At 32.5% G+C, this 24902-nt stretch overlaps 1 protein-coding gene and 2 pseudogenes across 21 annotated transcripts in view; 2 read left to right on the top strand and 1 right to left on the bottom strand.

Moving 5' to 3' along the window:
* The window catches only part of SEC31A (SEC31 homolog A, COPII component), a 61315-nt gene extending 36461 nt beyond the window's left edge, over positions 1 to 24854 (bottom strand). For 7 of the 21 annotated variants that reach the window (XM_039845586.1, XM_039845583.1, XM_039845579.1 and 4 more), the window contains exons 1-10: positions 24715 to 24851; positions 15255 to 15337; positions 14445 to 14568; positions 12955 to 13153; positions 11437 to 11532; positions 10544 to 10684; positions 9194 to 9336; positions 5745 to 5844; positions 3437 to 3598; positions 3078 to 3230 (exon numbers count right to left, since the gene is read on the bottom strand). In XM_039845586.1, coding sequence (XP_039701520.1) covers positions 3078 to 3230; positions 3437 to 3598; positions 5745 to 5844; positions 9194 to 9336; positions 10544 to 10684; positions 11437 to 11532; positions 12955 to 13153; positions 14445 to 14568; positions 15255 to 15333 — 1197 coding nt within the window. In that variant the 5' untranslated portion in view covers positions 15334 to 15337; positions 24715 to 24851. Of the gene's footprint in view, positions 1 to 3077; positions 3231 to 3436; positions 3599 to 5744; positions 5845 to 9193; positions 9337 to 10543; positions 10685 to 11436; positions 11533 to 12954; positions 13154 to 14444; positions 14569 to 15254; positions 15338 to 24662 lie in introns of all 21 variants that reach the window. The other 14 variants (XM_039845594.1, XM_039845592.1, XM_039845593.1 and 11 more) reach the window with 6 other exon arrangements.
* Positions 17489 to 17607, top strand: LOC120588485 (uncharacterized; annotated as a pseudogene).
* On the top strand, positions 20456 to 20571 carry LOC120588638 (uncharacterized; annotated as a pseudogene).
* Positions 24855 to 24902: the final 48 nt, after the last annotated feature.

Raw genomic sequence — 24902 nt, forward strand, 5'->3', positions numbered from 1 at the left:
CTTCTGCGTGTAAAGCAGACGTGCTAACCGCTATACTATAGAGCCACCCCCAGAAGGAAGTTTAAATGCAACTAATTTAATATTGCATAGAAGAATTTCAACTAATAATATATAAAGTTGAAGAAGCTAGACAAGGACATTTAGGTAAATTATTTACATTTATGAAGATAATTACAAAAAGAACCAAAAATATAAAACGTCAGTAATTGTAGCCCAAAGATATTTGAGGAGGACATTGACATTCTACCCCTCATAGCCATAGAGAGGGTATTTTCATTGTACTTTATAGGAGGGAAGAGCAGAACAACACTTCTGGCCTCTCCCTGTCATTCACACTCTCTCGGGAGAAGACTGATTGACATTGCTTTTCAGGGAAGAAATGTAGGAAGCTTGCATCAGCTCTTAAGAGCTTCTTTTTTGTATTTGTCTTCCTGCACTAGTAATAGTCCACATAGACAAGTTACCTGCACCTTCAAAGGAAGCCCCACAGTACTGAGATCTGCCTATAACTAGATTGATAAGGCTTCCTGATATAGGGGTGAAGCTAAAAAAAAAAAAAAGTTTATTGAATAATATTGGGGACATAGAGCCAAACAAAGCAGACTAAAGCCCCTCTCATAGAACCCTATTCTAGATCCACTATAGTGGCATATTTAAACTATAGCCTCCAATCTAGCTTTTGGCAGCACTAAAGTTGATATTTTGATTTTCCATCTCTTAGTTCCAAATTCATATGGGAAAGAAAGGAGTGTTATTTATTGTCTTTATAATACTCCAATACTAGGGAGTGGAGGTGGGAAAATGGCCGGAGAAAGATGTTCACTTTTCATTACAAAGATAAATATATACTAAACATCTTCTATTTGTCAGCCACCATTCTAAACAATGGAAACATACCTGTGAACTAGACAGTCTCTGTCCTCAAGTAGCTTATATTTGGGGGTGGGGAGGGTACTTTTCTGCACATTTTGATTTTCTTTTAAATCTTATATATATATTTTATAATAACAAATGTTTTAATTACTTAAGGAAGGAAAGAACTAAATAGATGGTTGGTTAAAATTCAAAGTGGAAAGTCACAAACGAAAGCATAAATTCCAAAGAAGGAGTGCAGATAGAGAAGACCAGATAGGAAAGATGAGAAGACTAAATCCAAAGAATGGATTTATGAGGTATATAGTCAAAAGTCTACTCTAGGAAGATTAATCTAGAGTATGTAGTACGAATTAAAGGAGTGAAAGACAAGCAATAGATGGAATCATAAAACAATTCAGTGTGAAAAGATAAAAAAATGCCAGGGTAACAGCAATGTAAAAGGAAGAAAGAAATCCAAAAGATACATAAAGAGACCAATACCCGAACTTGGGAAATGAATATGAATGGGTAAAGAAAAAGTTCTGCACTTGGTTAATAGAAGAATGATAGCAAGAACTCAACAATAACTACAGAGGAGATGATTCATCAGTTTGGGGAAAAGTGAGTAGACAGAATTCTATGATGTGTATAATTCTGTTATGATGATAAAAAATGTGATAGAGAACAAAGTAATAAGTTTACCATCTTAATTTTAGGCATTATTACTAAGAGTCACTTTCATCATTATGTACAATAGGCATTTCATTAGACTGGCAGTAGAATAGCTAATAGCTTCATAACTGTAAGATCAGACAAGTTATTTAATTTCTCTGTGACTCTTTTACCTGCAAAATGAAGATAATAGTAGCTATTTTATAAGGTGGTTGTGAGAATTAAATGAGTTACTATATACTGTATATAAAGATGACACACAGATGACTAACAGATAGATAAAAAGATGTTCCACATCATTAATCATTAGTCAAAACCACAACGAGATTATTACTTCATAAAATTACCATCTTAATAAGGTGGGGTGGGAGGGTGGATGATGTGAAGACTGCACAATGTTAATGTACTTAATCCCACTGAACTGTATGTTTTAAAATTGTCAAAATATTAAGTTTTATGTTACATTAGGATGGAAGTAATCCAAAAAACAGACAATAACTTGCATTAGTGAGGATGTAGAGAAATTGGAACCCATGTGCACTATTAGTGGGAATGTAAAATAAAAACAGTATGGAGATTCCGCAAAAAAATTTTTAAAAAAAATTACCATAAGATTCAACAATCTCAATTCTGAGTATATATCCAAAAGAACTGAAAACAGGATCTCAAAGAGATATTTACACACAAATGTTCACTACAGCATTACTCATTTATAGCCAAGAGATAGAAGCAACCTAAATGTTGAACGGATAGAGAAAATGTGGTGTATATTTATACTATGGGATATTATTCAGCCTTTTAAAAGAAGGAAATCCAGCCACACACCACAATATGGATGAAATGTGAGGACATAATGCTAAATGAAATGAACTAATCACAAAAAGACAAACTGCATGATCCCATCTCTGAGGTACCTGAAATATCAAAGTCATAGAAACAGAAAGTAGAATGTGATTACCAGGGGCCAGGGGAGGGAAAAATAGGCAGTTGTTGTTCAATAGGTGGAGAGTTTCAGTTTTACAAGATGAAAAAGTTTAAGAGATCTGTTGCACGACAATATGCATATAGTTAATATACTGTACTGTACACTTAAAAACGGTTGATGGTAAGTTTTATGTTGTTTTTTACCATAAAAGAAAAAACTGGCAATTAAAAAAAAAAGCTAGAAGAAAGGGAAGAAGAGAAGGAAAAACACAACCTCCTTCAAAAAGGAAAAGAAACAAATGGAGGAGACATAGAAAAAATGGCCAAGTTTAATAAGGTTAGGGTGGGAGGGTGGATGATGTGAAAGTTGTACGATGTCAGTGTACTTAATCCCACTGAACTGTATGTTTTAAAATTGTCAAAATACGAAATTTTGTGTTACGTATATTTTACCACAATTTTTTAAAAAAGGGAGTAGGTCCCACTTTTCCTGAGAAACCATTTTAAGTGATAAAAAAGCCACAGACACATCTCAAATTCAATCTTATTCCATCTGAGTGATCCTATAATAACACATTACTATGGTAAATCCTTTGTGATTATGGACCAAAAAACAATCCACCTACCGAAAAAGAAGCACCAACAGGCCTTCGGATCCACTTAGGTGGCTTCTTAAGAGGCAATACTATGCTATGCTGAGCAGTCTGCTGAGGAATTTGTAATGGAGGAAGGGGCTGTCCTGTGCCAAAGGGATCAAGATTCCCAAAAGATGATGAAAGCTAAAAAAGAGAGAGAGAGAGAGAGAATTTATAACTTTTATAAGACTGACTATATGACATGTTTTCAAGTCATATTCAAGAAATTTATTCATCATAATTATCTAATTGATCAGTATATTGATCGGTAATGTCACTCTCAAAATATTTACATAATAAGATGATTTTTTTCAGTTGTTATAATAAAAAACTGTAACATTTCCTACTACCTTGTCAACTTGTTTCTGCCTTAAACCATCTGTGCTCCCTCCCATGATAGAATAAACACTGATACGCCCATCAAAGGAAGCAGCTGATAAGACAGCAGGATTTCTGGGACACCACTGAATATCAAAGCACCACTGTGTATTGGTGGGAAGTTCATATAATACCTAGGCAAAAAAAAAAAAAAAAAGTCAGAAAACAGTATCCACTTTATACTTTATACTCAAAACATCTGAATGGATACAATCAACAAGTAGAGCTTAAATATTCTCTTTTAGAAAGTATCTGTAGCCAGAAAAAATTTTCTTGAAATTTTCTTAAAATTTCAAGAAAAGTCCATTATGACAGTCTATTATGATAAAAGAAATGCTACTTGAAATTTCAACCAGATTTGGAATAAGCACATCTTAAACACTGAAGTGTTTCCATTTTTATCAAAATGTTATTAATGGATGCATCTGAAAGAACAGAACACTCTATCAGAATTAACTTAAACTCTAAAAGATCAGTTGTGTTCTATCCAACTGTTTTTCCTTGCCAAGAACCAAACACCTATATTTTGACTATTTGAAGACCAAACTTAAAAAATTATCTTGAGAAGGAAGAATTCACTGAGAAATTTGGATTTTAGTCAAGAGATAAAACAGGTATACATACATCATTCTTATTACTGCAGAATCGAAACATAATTCGGCAAAGAAATTTTCTTTAGAAGGAAAATATGAAAAGACTGTAAGAATAGCTGATATAAAAACTCGACAGTGTAATAATTATTGCTAACTCAAAGTTAGAGTGATGGTAATTGATGTTCACAGGAGCACAGGTTTTGTGGCTTTAAGAAATCAGTCAAATTATATTGGGGGAAATTACTTCATAAATTATATAAATGTTTAACCGCTATGCTATACACCTGAAACTAATGTAAAATAATACTGAATGTCAACTGTAATTGGAAAAAAAAAATTTTAGTGGTTAAAAATAAATAAAATATAATAGATTGTGGTAAAGCTTGGATATATCTGTGAATATACTAAAAACCATTGAATTGTACACTTTAGATGGCTGTTTTTTTAGCTTTACTTTTGCTTCATGTGACATTTACAATCATGGTTTACTTTATTGGAAAAACAGAATTAAGCAAAAAGGTATTTCGCCTGCTTGTTTCTGATGTTTACACATTGGGTAAGATTCAAAGCTTCATATTTGAATCACTTGTGTATTCTTAATTTGCACTTGAATAAAAGTCTACTAAATTTTTTTAGTTGCACTAAAAAAAATCCAAGCATACAAAACTAATCATATGCAAAAATTCATTATATTAAATTACATAACTGAGAATATTAGAACCGTAATTTCCATGAATTTTGAACTCACCTGCGAAGGCACAGTGTAAAATGCAAGACTTATTATTTGGTCTACAAATCATGTGAGGTAAAACTTATTAATTTTTTCTCTTGTCTACTATAACTTTAATGTTACTAAATTCTTACAGACATCACTGTATCTGAAGACTTGAAATCACAAATCGAACAACAAAAGTGTTTTTATTTTAATATTATAGATTAAAACCTATTCAAGACATTTTATTTTTACGAACATTCCATCATGGTAACTAGCAAAACACTTTCATTAATCTAAAAATTTAGAAAAGGTAAATATTTAAATGCTATAATTAAAATCTGTGGTCTCTTGTCCAATACTAAAAGAGAGGAAAATCATTAACTATTAAAAATAATAAAAATAGTTAAAAGAAATTTTTAGTCCACAACCCAAAGCAAATAAAATTACATTTATATAACATTTATATTTAATAAAGTTAAATTTCCTACATCCAAATTTCTATGGGTAGAACATGAAAACATATTATAAGCATTACATTCTTGCTAGATAGTTCAGAAGAGACATTAAAAACCTATATGTACTGATTTCCAAAAGTCAAAGAGGAATTTCAAGAATAGTAAAACAGGAAAAAGACCCAAACTTTGAACACTCCTACTCTGAAGGCACTGATTTCCAAAATCTACATGTTAAATAAATCAAACTAAGTATTTCTGAATCTAGGTAAACACCTTATGGGGTGACTACTAGTTTCAAATATACTATTTCAATGACTGATTTTCCCAGATGAAACAGCTGAGCTTAGATATTTCTGATAAAAGTATCTGCTAGATTAACACTTTACACATACCTCCATCTAGGACATCTAAGGATGTACTTAACTGTAAAAATGCACTAAAGAACCCATATGGAAAATTTCTTATTCAGTTAAAATATTATGATAGCTATAGTTTGAAGACCATTTCCTCCCCATACCTCTCCTGTGTTTGGGTTGGAGCAGAGAATCTTAGCATCTTTTCCACAGCTGAGCAACAATTCAGGATCTGCCATGCTCCAAGCAATTGCTAAAATTCCCCTTATAAAAAACACAAAGAGATGGAGAAATTTTTAATCTTGAAAACACCAAATCTCCAAATTATTTCTGTCTAAACTTTAGGGGCTGCTAATAGAAGAATAATTTCATGTTATCTTTCCGGAAGCAAGTGAGTAATGTGTATGCTCTTTGATCATTACAAAGATATTCTGTATAATGTGCAGTGTATGATAGCAAAAACTAAAAACAAATGCCCAACGACATGAACTATGTAATAATAAATTACAAGTCATCTTTAGATGAGAAAATGTGTAGTTAAAAATTATGTTATAGACAAACAAAAACAAATAAGCTCATAGACACAGACAACAGTATGCTGGTTACCAGAGGGGAAGGAGAGTGGGGAGGATGAAGAGGGTTAAGGGGGCCAAATATATGGTGACGAGACTTTGGGTGGTGAGCATACAATGCAATATACAGATGATGTATTACAGAATTATATAGTTGAGACACATTAACCAATGTCACATGAATAAACAATTTAATTTAAAAAATATTTTGTAGACATCTATTTCTTAGTGTTATATGGTGCTCACAATTCATAAAAAATGGTCAACTATGTGTATTAATTTGCATAAAAATATATAATTAAACATTTGCATAAGTGGGGCTATATATATATATAAAGATATGCACAATAAAATGTTTTACCTATGACTTTGTAAATTAAACAAATGTCTGCCACTATGCTGTATATCTGAAACTAAAATAATATTGAAAATTAACCTGGATTGAAAATTAAAAAAAATGTTTATCTCTGGATGAGTAGGAAATTTAACTATTCATATTTTCTACTTTTTGTTTACATTTTCTAGCTTGTTATGAGACCTAGCATATGAAATATTTTTAATTAAAAGAAAAAATTTTAAATTTGTCTCATAAAGAAGTATTATAGATCTAAATATGAAAAATCTGATTTTTACAGTTCTTTTTGTGTTTTAATAACTTTTGATTTTTTTTATCTAAGTATTACAAAAGCAACATTTTTGGTAAATGTTCTGAAAATTCACATTAGAATAAAGAAAATAAAAATCCCCTGTATCCCACCATCCAGAAAAAAATATTAACAGTTTGTCTTTTCTACATCATGCCTTTTTTGTTTAGAGATAGAAAGTTAATACTCCACGTACCATGAAGAAAAATACTAGAAACTAGAATTTAAATACCAGATACTAGAAATACTACTAGAAAATACTGGATACTAGAAAAAGCTAGATACTAGAAAAATATTAAAAATTAGAATTATGTTTGCATATTTCTTAAAAACATACAAATCACTATACCTCAATTCTCCTGAAAATGTTACAGTAGTTCTAAGATAGTTTTTTTAAATTTCCAAAATAAAGATAAGCTTCATTATCAGTGTATATTTAATGGTGTTTTTCTTTCCCCAAAAAGCTGTTTTTGATATTTCTTAACATCTAAATCATCTCAGAATCAGGAAATTATGGTATAGGAAAATGACCCAAATTGCTTAAGAATGACTTTCATTTCCAACAGTTTATTTTTAAAAAGTTAAAATATTATAAGGCAGTTTGATTGATGTATATACCCTTATACCCCTCACTTAGATTAATCAATTTGACCACATTTACTTTACTGTCGCTGTCTCCGTCTCTCTCTCTACATATACACTGATTGACCATTTGAGAATTTATTGCTGATATCATAACACATCACCCATGTACTCAGCTCCAGGGAAAAGAATATTCTCTTATATTACCATAATAATATACTGAATATACTTATTATTTATAAGCAATACTTTAAGATATACAGTCCATATTTAAATTTCCTCAATTGCATCAATAATGTATTTTTTATAACTGCCTTTCCCCTTTAGAATCCAATCATGCATGTCAAGAATTCCAAGGCATGTCAAGAATGCCTTCTTAAAAATCTGTATCATATTTAATATCACATTTTAAAGAACATTTCGATTCTGAGTATTAAAAAACAAATCACAGAATTGCAGAACTGGAAGGGACTTTTTTTTTTTTTTTGGAAGGGACCTTAAAGGTCATATAATCCAACTCTTGCATTTATTAGAGGGAGAAAAATTGAGGATAGAAAAGTTGATCTGCTCCTGACACCCTGTATGGTTTTGTCTTGCCAAATTATGATCATTCTTAAAATTGGCAGTAGAATATAGTGTTAAGAGCACGACTCTGAGACCAGAATGTGTGGACTGGAAGTCAGCACCTGACTAGTTATGTGACCCAGGCCAAGTTTAACCTTGCTGAGCTTCAATTTCCAATCTGTAAAAGGAGATAATAGTATCTACACCAGAGGTTATAAGGATTAATCAAGCTAACATTTAAAGTGCTTGCACACTTTACATGTTATATAAGTGTTAGTTATCTTCTCACTACAATGTAAGCTCCTTCAGGGCATGGATTTTTGTCTATTACATTACTGAATCCCAGTACAGTACTTGATGGAGTAATGTTCAATAAGTATGTGTTAAATGAATAAATAAAACCTTATCTAACATGAGAAAAATATTAAAACTTCTCAGAATCACCCCTTCTTTACCAGAAAGCTGACTGAAGCACATCATCTGAATAGGATTACATTTTGACCAGACTCTCTTCTCCTTTATAAGAAGCTCAAAGAGAGGTCACAACTTTAAGACTTCTTAGTGTGTAAATCCACTACACAGGGGAAAAGGGGATCTAAACTTTTAGTTTATATATCCCTAATTAGGAAAAAAGAAAAAAAGCCCAACATTACTTATCTCTTGTTTAAAAACATTGAAAGAATGTATATAAACTCTCTAGGTATTTGAATATCAATGACAGGAAATTTGCTAAATTACTAATTAAATTTAATGCTACTAAAACTAACATGAGAAAACTCATCATTTGAGAGCATCCTCACATTTATTAAAATTGAAAGCAGAATGAACCACCTAATTTTTCAAAAATGTTTGCTTTTAAATTGAAATAAAAACTTAGAAATAAAACAAACTTTTCAACTGCTGCTTGACATTGAATGTCATGAAAGACTAAGTATGATGACCCTAATAAAAAGCAAATTGTATAATGTCAAGATTCGTCCCAAACTGTTGTGATATACTGAAATTTGATCTATTATTACTTGAAATAAGTAGTGAAAAATCTGCTACACATTTTCATGTTGTTATGATATGATCTGGCTAGAGAAAATCAGATGACTAGTACTTTAAATAAAAACTAACCATTTATATTTATACAAGATAGAGACAAAGTAGATTCCCTAACTGAATAAAAATCATCTGATAATTCAAGTAGTAAGTAAATATGTTTTAAAAAATAAACAAATCAAGTTCCTTGGAAGAGCAACATGATACCTGGCATGGTTTTCCAGGACATGAAGTGGAGAGGAGGCAAAGCGAAGATCCCACATCTGGATCACTGGTAACCTATCATCTTCAGATGCAAGGACCATCTGAGTAGCAACATCAGGATGCCACGCCAACCCAGAGCAATGCATCTGCAGATAGTTAAGGCTCACATTTTATCAATCATATTACCTTACAAAAAGCCAAAATGACCGTAAGGAATATGCCTTTGTTGAAACAAACAGTAGAACATATCAGCACAGGCTTAGTTTATTTAAAAACCAACCTTCTAAAACTATTAAATTTTATTAAACAGTATTAAACAGTAGTCTTAAAAGTGAAAAATTTAAATGTTTTCAATTCATCCAGCTATCTGATGTATAAAATCATTCTGAGCCAAAATAATTCTATGCCAAAAATATGTTTTCCTGTCAAAATAGTAACTAGGAGGAGAGTTTTATGTAAGTTTAAAATTTAACTTTTGGAAAAATAAAAATAAAGAAAGATTTTAATAACAAAGAAAATCCATACCTTCTATTTTTATCAGAAAAATCAAGAGAGACTGTCTAAAGCAACAACTACCAATTAAATTTTCACCGGGGGATAAATTAACATTGAGAATTATTTAGAAGTATTCTAGAAGATGACTAAAATGCTTACTGTATGCTTTATTCCACTGAAATTTGTTTTAAAACTCCCGAGTCATTGAAAAATAATACCCTGAAGAAAAGTTTCTAAATAGCTTTTTGTTGTTACTGTTATTTTAAAATTATACATGTACTCTGATTTATGCGAACTTGTTTTTGAAAATGTAAAACCATACCAAGTACTTAAAAACTAACAAAAATAAGACCTTAACTGTGTCTAAATTATCTTATAGCAAATGATGAAACAATATTAAGAAATTTGTAAGGTCAAAACTTAATGTGCACTGGGCAAGTGAGAGAAGAATATTAGCTCACTTTACAGTATTTGATTGGAAGAGTTGAAGCCAAGAGTTTAGAAACTACATGTTCACAGCCATAAAATTACTAGCAGGAAAAATCTGTATATTCTAGAAAAAGCCAAAGATGAATTAAAAAATTGTTGTAATGCTTTGAAACAACGAGCAAAGCAAAACAACCAGTGCATCATGGAATAAGCCCCTTGATTAACCAATCTCTCATCATTAATAATAGTCAATATAGTTTATTGGGAATTTTATTATTTTCCTCAAGGAAAACTCCTCTCATTCCAACATGATTAGTCCAAGATATGATTTGACTTTTTAGAAATCTGATTTGTTGCCAAGTCTGACAAACAATATAAGAATACCTACAGCAGAAATACGTGTTCATCACAAATCAATCATATACTTACCCTGTTACTATGATCGCTGACTTTAATGATAGGTTCATTTTTTCTAAGATCCCATACAGTGGCCCGGCCACTGGGACTGGCTGATGCTAAAATATGCTGAACTTGTCTGTTCCACGCAATGCAGCTGATATCTTCTGGGGGCTATAAGGAATAAACTATTAAAATCTATTTCTTAATTATAATCAAGTTTAACTACAAAATCTTTCTTTTTTAAAAATGGATTACTTAAAAATTTGATCTATTCATTCACAAATTTGCTTTACATTCCTAAGTTTTCAACATATCTAAGAAAACCTATCTGTTTTATTCACTACTGTACGTCTAGTACATCAGTCTCTGGCAGATGGCAGGCACTGAAAAAATATTTGTTGTTGAAGGACTTCAACTGATACTTTGAAAAAACATATTTATTAAGACTACTACACTGAAGGAAAATCAATGACATCTAAACATTGATTTTATCTTTTTCACCCAGCCCCCCTCAATCCTCCTCCCATCTGTCAACCATCAGTTTGTTCTCTGTATCTAAGAGTCTGTTTTTGTTTTTATTTTTTTTTTGATTCCACACATAAGTGAGATCATATGGTATTTGTCTCCCTCTGGCTGAAAAAGGGTGAAGGATTAAGAAGTATAAATTGGTAGTTACAAAACAGTCATGGGGATGTAAGTATAGCATAGGGAATATAGTCAATAATATTGTAATAGCTATGTATAGTACCAGGTGGGTACTATAGGTCTAGTAGACTTATTGAGAGGATTGCTTCATAAATTATGAAAAAAAAAAATACAAATAAACATTGATTTTTAAAAAGTCTATTTTGTGTGAAAAACTGAAATAATTTAAGTGTAGAACCGATTTTGTTCTTTTGATTATACCAAAATTAATGTAATACCTGTGTTTTGGCTCCTGGTGTCATTGGAGCTGTAAAATTGTTTAGATCCCAAATGTAGATTTCAGATTCATTAGCACCAGAGGCTACCAGATTAGTCTGCAATAAGAAATAATTAATAACTAAACAGCATTTACAAAAGACCTGTCAGTTTTAGGACATACAATTTTTCTATTTAATTAAAAAAGCAAAATGTAGGAATTCCTACATAATATACATAACAATCTAAAATTTATATGTGTTTTTAGAGAAACGTATTATAAAATTCTATTTAACTTAAAAAGATAATATGTGTACTGACATTTTAATACAAGACATTAAAAAATAATTACATGGATAAATTCTTAAAACAATCATGCAACCATTCGGAGATTATCATTTGTGGTTTTGCATCTCTGGAAAGAGATCTGATTGTAAGAGACAGAAACAAGTCAGCAATTATTGTTTTCAGACAAATAAATGAATCCTAAAATAATAGTATCTATCTCAGGATACTGCAAAGCCAGCTTCTAGAGCCAGATCAAGATAGGGCTAGTAAAATCTCTTGTCTTAAATCCTTATGTAATTCTACCGCATTTACACTCAACCTTGTTTCAGGTAGCAATATTTATAGGTTATCTCTGTTGCATACTTTTACAGTCAAAAAGACCCTAAAATGAGCTTTGTGTATCAACCTTCATCCTTTATTGTTCACTCTCATAAATTCCTCTCTGATCAACATACAACTACGAAAACAGAGGAATTATATGGTAATAGCCACTTATAATCTACAGGACACTAACCAAAAAATCAGTAGCTGTTTAATTCAATTAACAAAGGAACTAGTTTTCTACAGAAGAGATATCAAAAACAGTAGAAATTAGGAAGTTTGGGTTTTATATTTTTATATTCTAAGTATCTACTTGTAATACAAGAAAAATAACTAAACTTTCTTAAGATAATATTTATTTTTTGGTTGTTATACTCTAGTATCCTATTAATTGAAGATATTTATTAACCTACACATTTATATAATTAACATTTAGTAATATTTATGATGGCAACAGTAGAAAGATTCCTTAAATGCCTATTAATTAAATTTGCACTATTTGTGTATATTTCTAATTATTTGATAGAGGAGTAATCTCTTTGTCACAAAACCACAAAATTTCTCAATTAGTAAAACAGTGGATTAACCCAGGCACCACAGCACCAACCTAATGCTGAACAAGCACAAATTTTTAAAAGGCAAGGTTTCCAATCTTTGGGGTTCCTACCATTTAAAAAACGTCCAGTCAGATGCGGTGATATATCCAGACTTCTCTAAATTAAACCCATCAGCCAGATCATGGAGTTAGTATTACCTATCCTGAACCCAAGTGTGAATCCTTCATTCCTCAAACAAATATATTCACTCATCAACCTACAAAGGCACATATTTTTAGCTTTTGGTTCCAAGACTTAGGCATAGTAGATTCATATACTTATTTCACATAAGCAGCACATGTCTCAAGAATTATGAATAAATGTCAAAAGTCTAACCTGGAAAATGTTCACATCCAAGGCTCTCACTGGGCCGGTATGTTTGTCATTCTGGGCAATCACTACTTCCTTGTCTCCAGCTATAATTTTAGAAGGATCATAAAGAATAATATTTCCATTTTCACCACCTGCAATCAGAACTCCAGAGATATTTCCCTTGGAATCCACCTTATGAGGACCCCAAATCAACTTGTGGTACCTGTAAGAGAAAATAGGTAAAATAACTCATTTTTGAAATCAAATAAATGTAGAAAAGAATTTGAAATTAAAACATTGCTTCTCTTCTATTCCTGACAACTGCAAGATTTGGTGAAATGGCATTTTAGTTTTTATTTATACTCGTATGTGCATATTTGATTTTGTAATCTTAAAGAATAAAAAAACTCTTTTGTAAAGGTAATATAGTGTGATTACACATGTCAAAAGATACGGGCTTTTAAATGGTTTTACCATTCAGAAACTGTGAGACCCTGGGGAAGTTACTTAATCTTCCTAAGCTGCTTCTGGTTCATCTGCAAAATAGAGTTCCTTAACCATTTCCTTAACTCTATTTCATTACAGAAGTACTCACCAACAAGTGGTCTGTTAGTAAAGGGAGTGATCTGTCATTTTTTAAGAAAAAATAGTGTATTCTGACAGTAGAAAAGTGACATCAAAATTATGTCTATTATGACAAGTACCCCTAACTAGTGGAGAATAAAAGATTATGATTTGACATGGAGATGAAATATTAAAGTGGCATGGAGGTATATGATGACAGACAATGAGATGGTGGTGAGTAGAAAAACTGCTAGACAAAAAGTATCTGGGATTCACATCACAATGGAAGAGCTCTGAAGAATATGAGTGGTCCCTTAAGACTCCACGATTTGAGCTGTATTATGTTAGCTAAGGTACAATCTCTTCACCAAAATCTGCCAAGCTACTGAGGCAAAAAAGCAATGTTACTACTCAAATGAAAGTGTACTTTCTCTGCATTACAAGGAGTAAACAGCGATTGAAAAGTTGATCCAAATATCTACTGTATCAGGAATCATGTTAGTAAAATTCTCTGTGAAATGTACTTTCATATCTAGGTTAAGTACAAGAAAAAAATTAAAACAACCTACCATTTTGAGATAATCACTATTAATGTCTTAATGGTCATATCCAACTAACTACTTTTTTCTAGTCATGCCTCTCTTTTTGTAAACAGGTAAGATAAAGGAGTTAAAAGAAAGTAACTCTACTATATGTATCATAAGGAAAAGAATACTAGAAACTAGATCCTTTCCTTCCTGTCCTACACATAACAGTCGACAATAAAAAAAAAAAAATCAGTTGACATAGACTCTTTTTCCATAGAAATTCACTCATATTTTTTCACAAAATATTTCATATCATTGATGGTATTCTTTGCAGTTTCTAATAGCATATTTTTAAACAAAGTAGGCATCGATCACAACATATAATTAAATATCATTATGTAAATTTAAGGTTGAATCTCATACCTGTGAGAAGAAGAGAAAGTGGCACAAGATTTCATATCCAAGGATGGATCAGAAAGGTCTAATTCAAATATCTCAAGGGAAGCATTAGTACTAAATGTTGCATCCAACTGCTGAGCAGATGTTCCTACAGAAAATACATTTACGGTAACTACGCATGCAAAAATAAAAGACTCAGAGAAAACCATACAAAATAGAAATTAAATGCATGTTTTTCAATTATCTCACTCATGAGTGCTGTATTAGTGGCTGAAATCTCAGCACATATGCCACTGAAATGTTTAAATTACTATAGCAATGAGATCCTAACACAGGGCTCAGAGATGATATTTGTTAAGAGCAGGTAGTGCAGACAATTTTTTAAGCCTGTAGATATTTTTGAAACTTTCTGCAAAAACAGTGCCGTGATTTACTATATCTGTGCAGAGTCACTAATGATATAACTCCAACTTTATATATATAAATTTATATATATATATATAAATGCTAGCATAACAATTGTTCATTCACTTAAATTGATATTTATTAACTATTTTCATATGTTATCATGCTTAATACTGGAGGAATAAAGATAAAACAAAAAAGATAAAACAAAATTCTTATGAAGTGGTGAAGATATTATATCATGATTAATGCTATGATGGACAGAGGAAGGTCACTGAACTCAGATGGTAGGAAGAAGGGAAGTATCCTGCCAGGGAAGAGATGCTTTCTAGAGATGAAGCTTTAACTGAATCTTAAAGAAACAGGTATGAATAAGTCAGATGTGGAAAAGAAATTTGGTGACTGTACTGTTTTCTCTGTTGAACTTACCTGTAGCTAGGTAAATGGGATGATTCTGGGCAGGGCTCCATGCCTGCATGGCCGTAAGATCTACTTCCTTTAACTTCATCCTGCTAAAGAGAATATTTTACATAGACATATATTGAACATGTATATGTAACAGAGAAATATAATGGACAAACCACTACCTCATTAGTAATGCCTGAATATCAATAAATCAAATTACGTATCATGTTGAGAATGTTCAATATTAGAAGAGAAATGTGTTAAATTATTTTGAGACAAATAAATATAAGACTATTCTGATTGTTCACAGATTATAGTCCTTCATCTGAAAAATCAGTCTGGAAAAAACTTGCTTCACTATATGCTTCTCAGAAGTAGAAATGTATCAGGAGTAAGAGAAGGCACATAAAAAAGTGCATCTTCCTGGAGCAGGATCACTCAATGATAAGTTTTTAAAATTAATTTTACATTAAAAATAGACTTTACTACAGAATAATATAGTAAGCATACAGATTTTAAAGATAAAGCAGAAATTTTTTAAAAACTGGTTACTACAATCCTCTATACTAGTTTACATATTCTCTCTGTTAAAGTTACTTTGGTAGAAAAACTCAGGAAGTATTGTGCTATAGGTTAAAAAAAAAAAATGTTATTTTACATAAACGCATTCACATGGCATAGTATTCCACTGTAAAATGTACCATAATCCATAATTTAATTACTTAGTCCACTATAGATGACATCTGAGTTGTTTCTAATCTTTGCAAACCATGCTGAAATAAATGGCTATATGTACGTATCGTTTCATTCATGGGCAAGAATAGCTATGAATTTCCAGAAGTAAAACTGCTGGGTTAAAAGATAAATGCCACTTTACTTTTGAGGGATACTGCCATGTTTCCCTCCATGGCAATGTACCTGTTCACATTTCCAAGAGTAATTAATTAATTACAGCTGCTGCCCTACGGCCTTACCAGAGACTTTTTTTTTTGGTAACACTTTTAGATTTTTACCAACATGATTGATAAGTGAAAAAATGTTGGCTCTGTTAGCTAATTTGCATTTCTCATACTATAAATAACATTGATCATCTTTTTTAAATGGTTATGGGTCATCCATATGTCTTTCTCTGTCACCTTTTCTGTCTATTCTTGTATCACTTGTCTATTTTTCTATTAGGTTACCAAACTATCTCTTGATTTTGCTTATATATTTTTACCTTTCACCAGATTTTTATTTTGATTGTGATTCTCTAACAAAAGGGATTTTTATTTTATTTTTTTAAGATTTTTATTAGAATAGTTTTAGGTTCACAAAAAATTGAGTGAAAATTATATAAAGTTCCCACATACCTCCCTCCCACTCCCTCAACCGCAACCTCTCCTACCATCAAAATCCTGCACCACAGTGGTACATTTGTTATAATCAATGAAATCAACACTGACACATTAAAACCCAAAGTCCATAGTTCACATTGGGGTTCACTCTTTGTGTTGTACATTCAGTGGGTTTTGACAAATGTATAATGACATGTATCCACCATCACAGCATCATTCACAAGTTACCCTGCCCTAGAAATTCTCTGTGCTCCACCTAGTTATCCCTTTCTTCCTCTCTCTCTCCTCCCTCCCTCCGAGGAACCACTACTTTTTCACTGTCTCCATAGTTTTGCCTTTTCCAAAATGTCAGTTATAATCATACAATATATAACTTTTTCAGATTGGCTTTTTTCACTTATCAATAGGCATTTAAGGTTCCTCCATGTCTTTTTGTGACTTCATAGTTCATTTCTTTTTAGCACTGAAAAATATTCCATTGTATGAATGTACCATTTTTATAGTCAAATTTATCACTTTAAAAAAAATGGATTCTAAATTTTGATTAGAAAGGCTTTCTGCATGCCAAGATGAAGAAGAAATTCACCCTTTTTCTTCTAGTGAATTCATTTATGGCTTATTCTTTAAATTTTGACTCATGTGGAGTATATACTAGTATACAATGAATGTTCAAAGTTTATTCTTTTATTACTCCAAAGCCATTTATTAAAGTCTTTTCCTACTAATTTCAGATATCTTATTAATGTACTAAATTTCTGTATTTAGGTTTATTTCTAGATTTAATATTAAGGTTTATATTCCTGTTGGTATTAAGATATAAATTAGGATTTCTATTCCTATATATACTTAGGTTTATTTCTGGATTTCCATTTGTTATTTATTTACATGCTAGACACTACACTGTTTTAAATACTGAGGCTTGTCTACGGCCATGCCACCCTGAATGTACCCAATCCTGTCTGATCTTGGAAGTTAAGCAGGATCAGGCCTGGTTAGTACTTGGATGGGAGACTACCTAGGAATATCAGGTGCTGGAGGTGTTTAAAAAAAAAAAAAGTAAATAAATAAATACATACATACATACATACATACATACTGAGGCTTTATGTGCGTATAATTTCAATAACCCCTATCCACTGCTTTCCACTCACCCTGTTTTCCTTGTTATTACTGTTTATTTTGCTACATAAATTAGAATAGTTTTTTGGTCAATTCCAGAAAAAAATAATTTTTATTGAATCTGCATCAAATAATTAATTTATGGAGAATTCAACATTAATGCTGAGACTTCCTATTGAGACCATAGCATCTTTTAAGTCTTTTTTTTAAATCTTTCAGTATTTTTTTGACATATTGGGTTTGCTTATTCCTAAGTATTTCATCTTTCAGTTTGCTTGTAAATGTGACTTTTTTTCCCTATGATATTGCCCATCTTCTTCTCATTGTTGTATGAAGGTTAATGATTTAATATTAATTTTGTATCCTGCTATCTTATCGAATTCTCTTTTTGGAGTAATTTTTCAGTAGATTCTGTTGGGTCTTCCATATATTCACCCATATCACATGCTAACAGTGACAGTTACCTTCTTGTTTCTTCTCTAAATTTGTTATTTCTCTAAATTTCTTTCTCTTGTCTGAGTTGGCTAGTATTTGTAGTACCATGTCAAACAGTAGTGATAACAGTGAGATGTCTTGCCTTGTTCCTTTCTGTGGTGGGAAAGACTAGTCTATCACCATTAAGCATGACTGGGATTTGAGATACACATATGTATTTACAGATATGTATACATAATGTAAGGAAATAGCCATTGACTACTGTTTTATTGAATACTATTTATAAAAATTCAGTGTTGAATTTTGCCAAATGCTTTTCATTAGATAACTGGAGATGCTCATACGATTTTTCACCTTTGGCCTATCAATAAAACAAATTATACTAATAGATTTCCTAATAGTGAACCATCTTCTCATACTCTGAATTAACTTCTCTTGATCATGATGTATTATCCTAATGTGCTGCTAGATCCCATTTGTTTAAAAGAGTTTTGCTTTTATAGTCATAAGTGAGATTTATTCTTTTGTGTTTTCTTCTTTTGTGCAATCTTTGTCAGGTTTTGATATCAATGTTTTACTTGCTTCACAAAAAAATGTGGGAGTTTTCTTTCTTTTTCTATGTTCTGGTACTTCTGGGGGGAGTTTATTCTTTGGTAATTTTCTCCATTTCTTCCATGGAAACTAATCTACTTCAAAGGTCATTTTTGGTAAGTTAGAATTCCCTAGTGTTTTCATTACTATGGTCGTCTATACAGTCTACAATTTTCATTTGTATTCTCCACTGATCCAAGAATTGTTTGAATTTAATATTCAAGTAGAGAAGCCTTTATTTTTGCTACATTGTGATTTTTCTATACTATTTTTCCTTTATGAGAGTTATTGAAGTTTTCTTTGGAGCATATATAGGTGCTTCTGTGAATGGTCCATGAGACCTAATAAAAGGGGTGCTCTGTTTTCAGGGTCAAGTTCAATATATATTCATCGAATCTATCCTATTACTTATTTTAGGTCTTCCATATCCCTATTTTTTCCCCCCATTTGATCTGTCTTGGACCAAGAATTAAAATGCTTTTACCACTAATGTATTTATGCCTATTTCTCTTGGTATCTCCTGAAACTTGCTTTATGAAAGTTACTTCGTTATTTAATACATATTTATTTAGTAGAAAGATATTCATAATGTTAAATGTTCACTTTCAAATACACATTTTCGCTTTATGAAGTATTTTTCTTAGTCTTAAATAATGCCTTTGGGCCTGAATTCCACTTTGTCTCATGTTAAGACCAACATCCTAGTTTTCTGTTTATTTGCCTTTATGTATATACTTGTGCCGTTTCAACTTTTGAACCACTGTTTTCACTGGCTGCCTTGAATACAGCAAAAAAAGAAAAAAGGAAAAAATATCAGACTTTGCTGGGTGATTCAATTTGAAAATCTTTTCAATAGGCTAATAAAGCCATTTAAAATGTATTGATATGACAGATATGGTTGCTCCTAGTTCTATCTTACTTTGCTATGTTTGGTTTTATACTTAAAAATACTTTCACTGTTATTTTCTTTTTGTGTATTTATAATTTTTCAGATAATTAGGATGATTTGTATTTTTGTTCTGTTTCTGGTTCTATCTTATAATCATAATTTTAAATAATTTTGTTTAATACTATTTACCCTCTACTTCTTTACACAATAACTATGAGCACTAAAGAAATTAGCTTGTGTAATCATACTGACCCTCTTGCACTACACGGTTACAGTCAATAGTATTATCTTTCTGTGTTTACCTTTGTACTGTTAAGTATGCTTATACTTCTACTAACTAATTGGTCAGCTTTAAATGATGTCCTTTGACTTCCAGCCATTACAGATGAGGCAGTCCCCAAATTTATTCTACCTCCAATTTTATACTTCCCAGTTCTCTTAATTTTTAAAAGTTTTATAACCAATTCCTACATTGTCAGATATTTAACATGTACTTTTATTCTTCCTTCCTAATTCCCACTTTTGTTTCGTTTAGCTATAAATACACTCAACGCTCTGCAACAGTACTTCTGCCAGTTCTCTTACTCAGCTCTAAATGAAGTTCACCCTCTACTAGTCGCCTTAAGAGGACCTTAGACTAACAATATGCCCTGAGTCACAGGTTCGAACTGTTACACTTAAATATTTTATAGATGATAAAATTAAGGCATAGAAAGATTAAATAATTTAAACATGCCAGCAAGAGGCAGAGTCAAGATTTGAACTCAGAAGTTTAGCTCAAGGACAGCGGTTAGCATGTCTGCTTTATACGCAGAAGGTCCTGGGTTCACGCCTCAGTGGAGCCACAGTTCATGATCTATGGCCATGCCACCCTTAACAAGCCTGATGTCTGATCTCGGAAGCTAAGCAGGGTCGGTCCTGGTTAGTACTTGGATGGGAGACTACCTAGGAAGACCAGGTGCTGTAGGCATAAATTAAAAAAAAAGTTTAGCTCGAATCCAAGCTCCTACTTACTTCAACAAGTTCAGATATTCTATTTAGTCATCGAAGAAATATTAACATTTAGAAGAAATAATGGTAAAAACTATGATGCATAATGAAATTATGAGAAGAAATGTATTTTATAAACTGTGCTAGGTTAAGTGAAAGTAGATTACATTGAATCACTCATGATTAAAAGCGGGGCCTCTAAATTCAATCTTCAATTTGAATATTGGCTCTTCTACTTATGATACCTTGGACACATTATTTAACCTCTCTGAGTCCCAGTTTCTACATTTGTAAAATGGAGATAAGAGTGACTACCTCATGGGATGCTGAGAGATTTAAATGAGATAATGTATTTTATAGAGGGCAAAACACAATGCTTAATACATAGGTTATTAAGTGTTTTAACATGCTAACTACTTTTTAAAATTATTACTATCATGAGCTTAATCAAGAAAACTACACATCTAATTTCCTAAGATTCTGAAGAAAAAACTCCCAATTTTCTAAGTGAAAAAGCCCATTTTCTTTATATGAAATGCCTTCTTCCTCTCAGCCAACTGTCAAATCCAAGTTGTAGCTTCTTCATGAAAACTGCCCTAAGGATCCAATCCATGCTGATCTAAATAAACTCTTAACTGTTTATATTTGTCTGTACCACACTTTAAGCATTTTATAATAAAATGTTTTATTGTATCTTAACAAAACTTTATAACATTCTATCAGTACATATTGTTTACATATTTTCCCACTCCCTTTTTACCTTTTTAGTTTTATATATTATCTTGCCTCACTAGCTAGACAGTCTTTTTTCAAAACAAGTAATACAAGTTTTACCCTTTTGGGACTCAAAATTACTTAGCACAGGGTGAGGTACACAAAAGTTTTGTTTGTTTGACTTTGAATATTTACCTTTAGAGGAATTCAAATAGACTGATGTGGTAGAAAAGCCAATTTCAGGTAAAACATTAAAGTTTTAAATTCTTTACTGTTTTGAGAGATCTTTTCTTATTTAAAAAATAGGGGGCTATGGCCATGCTACCCTGAACAAGCTGATACCGTCTGATCTCGGAAGCTAAGCAGGGTCAGGCCTGGTTAGTACTTGGATGTGAGACCGCCTAGAAAGACCAGATGCTGTAGGCGTAAAAAATAAAAAATAAAAAAAAATAAGGGATTGTAAGCTGACAATGTCCTTTCAATCTGTGAGGTAAACCAAGGGTTGCCTCGCCTAAAAAAAAAAAAATGTATATATACACACACACACACTCTCTCTCTCTCACATATATAAATAGGGCAAAGTATTGTTAGGGAGGAAAAGAGATTTTATAAAATGCCTTTAGAATAATTTCTAAAAGTGAAAACAAAAGAGCTATATATTTTCTTTTAAAAAACTCAACTGAATCACAGTAACTCTAAGAGCAAAGGTACATCAACAGCTACCTAATTCATGAACACTTGGTTAATGTGTAACATTTAATGAAAGAGAAAGATATGAACTTGCAAAAACATAAAATGGTTAAGTGGGAATTCAAAGGATTTATAAAAGTCTATTTTTTGTCTTAGTACTCAATGTTCCATCAGAAGCAGTTCTGCATATTAACCTGTACTGAACCCAAGGCTTCAATACCATCTGTAAACACAAAACAAATTAAAAAAGAAAAAAAAAAAAAACCTATACAACAATGGCCTGGAACTATATTGTATGATCTAAATCTAAACAAGACTACCATAATCTACCTATTGTAATCATTCTCAAAACTACTAAGAATGCTATGGAAATACTGTTTCATCAGGATGTATATATCTTTCCTTCTCTTATAAATGATCATTCATTAGCTGTAACTAATATTCTTGAAAATACAAACAAGTCTTAGATTAAACTATGCGTTCTTCCCAAGTAAAATTGCTTTAAAAGCTTCATGTAATTTTCTTTCAATATTATATGTAATTAGAATTCACAGTATGCAGACTTTTTCATTCAATTAATTCAAGACTATTTTACACGGAACATAATCATTCTGAAAATATAAAAAGGTGTGAAGACAGTGGCTTGTTCCATATGCCATCTACAGGATAATATCTATAACACAGCAGTTAAGAGTATGGAATTTAGAGCCAACACCCTCAGTTTAAATCCCAGCCCCACCATATCCTATAACTTGAGGCATGTAACTTTACCTATGTGTATTTTGGCTACTCACTTGGTAAAATATGTATAATAAAAGTATGGATACCATAGGGTTGTTGAAAAAAATTAAATGTGGTATTACACATAGTGCTAAGAATAGTACCTGGCAGGTAGTAAATAAATACCCATAAATGAGTTGTTACAAAAGTAACAATTTAAAATGTTTATCCCAGCAAATCTTTAATACATCTACTGAAGAGAATTTATGTTCCAGCCTAGAACTCATTTTTTCATCCAACTTTCTCTCCATAACTGCATGCAGTTAAGTGGAAACTTTTTCTTTCTGCTCATTTTCTAAATGATAATTTTGTGAAACAATTCTAAAACCCAACAGTACTATTTTCTAAAAAAAAAAAAAAAATCACCTTACAATGCTATACATAGAGCCATATCTCAGAAAGTAAAACGTGAAGGAGGTAACAGAATTGGAAATTTTGACTCCCAAACTAAGAATACAATCCCTAGCTATTATTGCCTTTAGCAAAAATTCATCTTGTGAGAGCAATATATCTCATTATCAATGGGCACATCTGCTCTACAGGACTTATTTAGTGTTATCAATGCTCTATGCTCATCTCACTCAACCATAACCAAATCGAAGAGCCACTGTGCTCTGGTTACAGAACTAAATGGTGTCATACTTATCTGGAGTCTAATAAATAAAACTTTTTGAGCTGAAATTAACCTAAGAATGACGTTTCTAAAAACAATGCAAAAATCAATTTTATAATATCACCTTACAAGAGTTTTTAACTTAGGACTGGCAAACCTCATGAAATTATACAGAAAATCCTATATGCGTGTGCATTTTTTTAGGAAGATGATTCAGTGCTTTTCAGGTCCTCAAAAGGGAGTGGAATTCCAAAAGGTTAAGAATCACTGCTCTTTACAGTTTACGGATTTCTTTGTATTCTTATGTTGTTTTAGAGAAGACTCTATATAAAATTAAGCAGTATAGTTCTCAATCCATTCCAAATCTCAAATAAATGTTTAGAGTCTACAAACCTTTCCCAGAGCTGTAATTATGAGACAATGAGAAACAAGGAGCACAGAAGAACCACTAATAAAAGATGGGTAAATTTTAGCCACCTCTAGAACATCGGTCTATACAGAAAACGTAGGATAGTAGGATACAAGGATGAAGTTCTAATTATCAATTAGTTACAGTTGCCAACAAAGACAATCAAATTTCAGTTTTCTAAACTTAGAAAAGGCAGTTTAGGAAGAAAAATTTCATCACAGACCATCAATGCAACTTCAGAGAGACCTATGCAAAATAAGTTCCTTGAGCAGACATAAAAGTTTACAATGCCCACAAGCCCAGAAAATATTTGATTTATTTTACACCTGCCCCGTAATTTACCATCGTGTAATTTATTAGCAAAAACACACAATTTATGAGACTTCTTTCGAGGTAAAGGCTGCAACTGGCGATCACTGCCTTTAAAATAATCTAATTCTGGTTAAATGACAGTAGCCTTTAGTTAAAATCTAGGAACCTTTCAACCTGGCAATAGTTAAAATACAAGCAAAAACTCCTAACCAAACTAAAGTCAACCAAAGTAATCCTGAGGTTTGTTTCCTTCCCTCGCCCTTGGAGACCGCACCTCTTTGTGCACAAGGAAGGCTGTCAAGGTCTCCTAACCCCAGACCCCGGTTACCGGCCCAAGCAGGGCACCCTGTCGCAAGCCTCAGGGGAACTCCTGTTCAGCCGTGGAAACGACGGCGGATTTGAACCGGCGCGATACCCAAAGCAGCCGTGACGCCAGGCGTTGTCCCGCCGGGCCCGAAACCAACACAGGGGCGCGCCGCCACCGGAGACCCGGCCGCAGGCCGGTGGAGACGAGCGGAGACCGAGGCCGGGAGAACTTTGGCCCGTACTCTACCTCAAGGCCTAAGGGCTGGCGAAGAGGATAGGAAGGAACAGAGTGGACACACCTAGCGAGGACCCCAGGCTACCGGTTCCTGCGTTAGCTCGGCGCCCGTCAGACTCTTCCAGCATTCGCCGCCGCCCCTCCTCCCGGCCCAGGGCCACCTCCACGTTCCGCTTCAACGTGGCAGCCGCAGCCCCGCCCAGCCGGCCAGCGAGCTTCCGGGAGCGATGCTTGGCTCCACCCACTTCAGAC

Source organism: Pteropus medius, unplaced genomic scaffold (genome assembly GCF_902729225.1).
Source record: "Pteropus medius unplaced genomic scaffold, Ma_sr-lr_union100, whole genome shotgun sequence".
NCBI classification, from domain to species: domain Eukaryota; kingdom Metazoa; phylum Chordata; class Mammalia; order Chiroptera; family Pteropodidae; genus Pteropus; species Pteropus medius.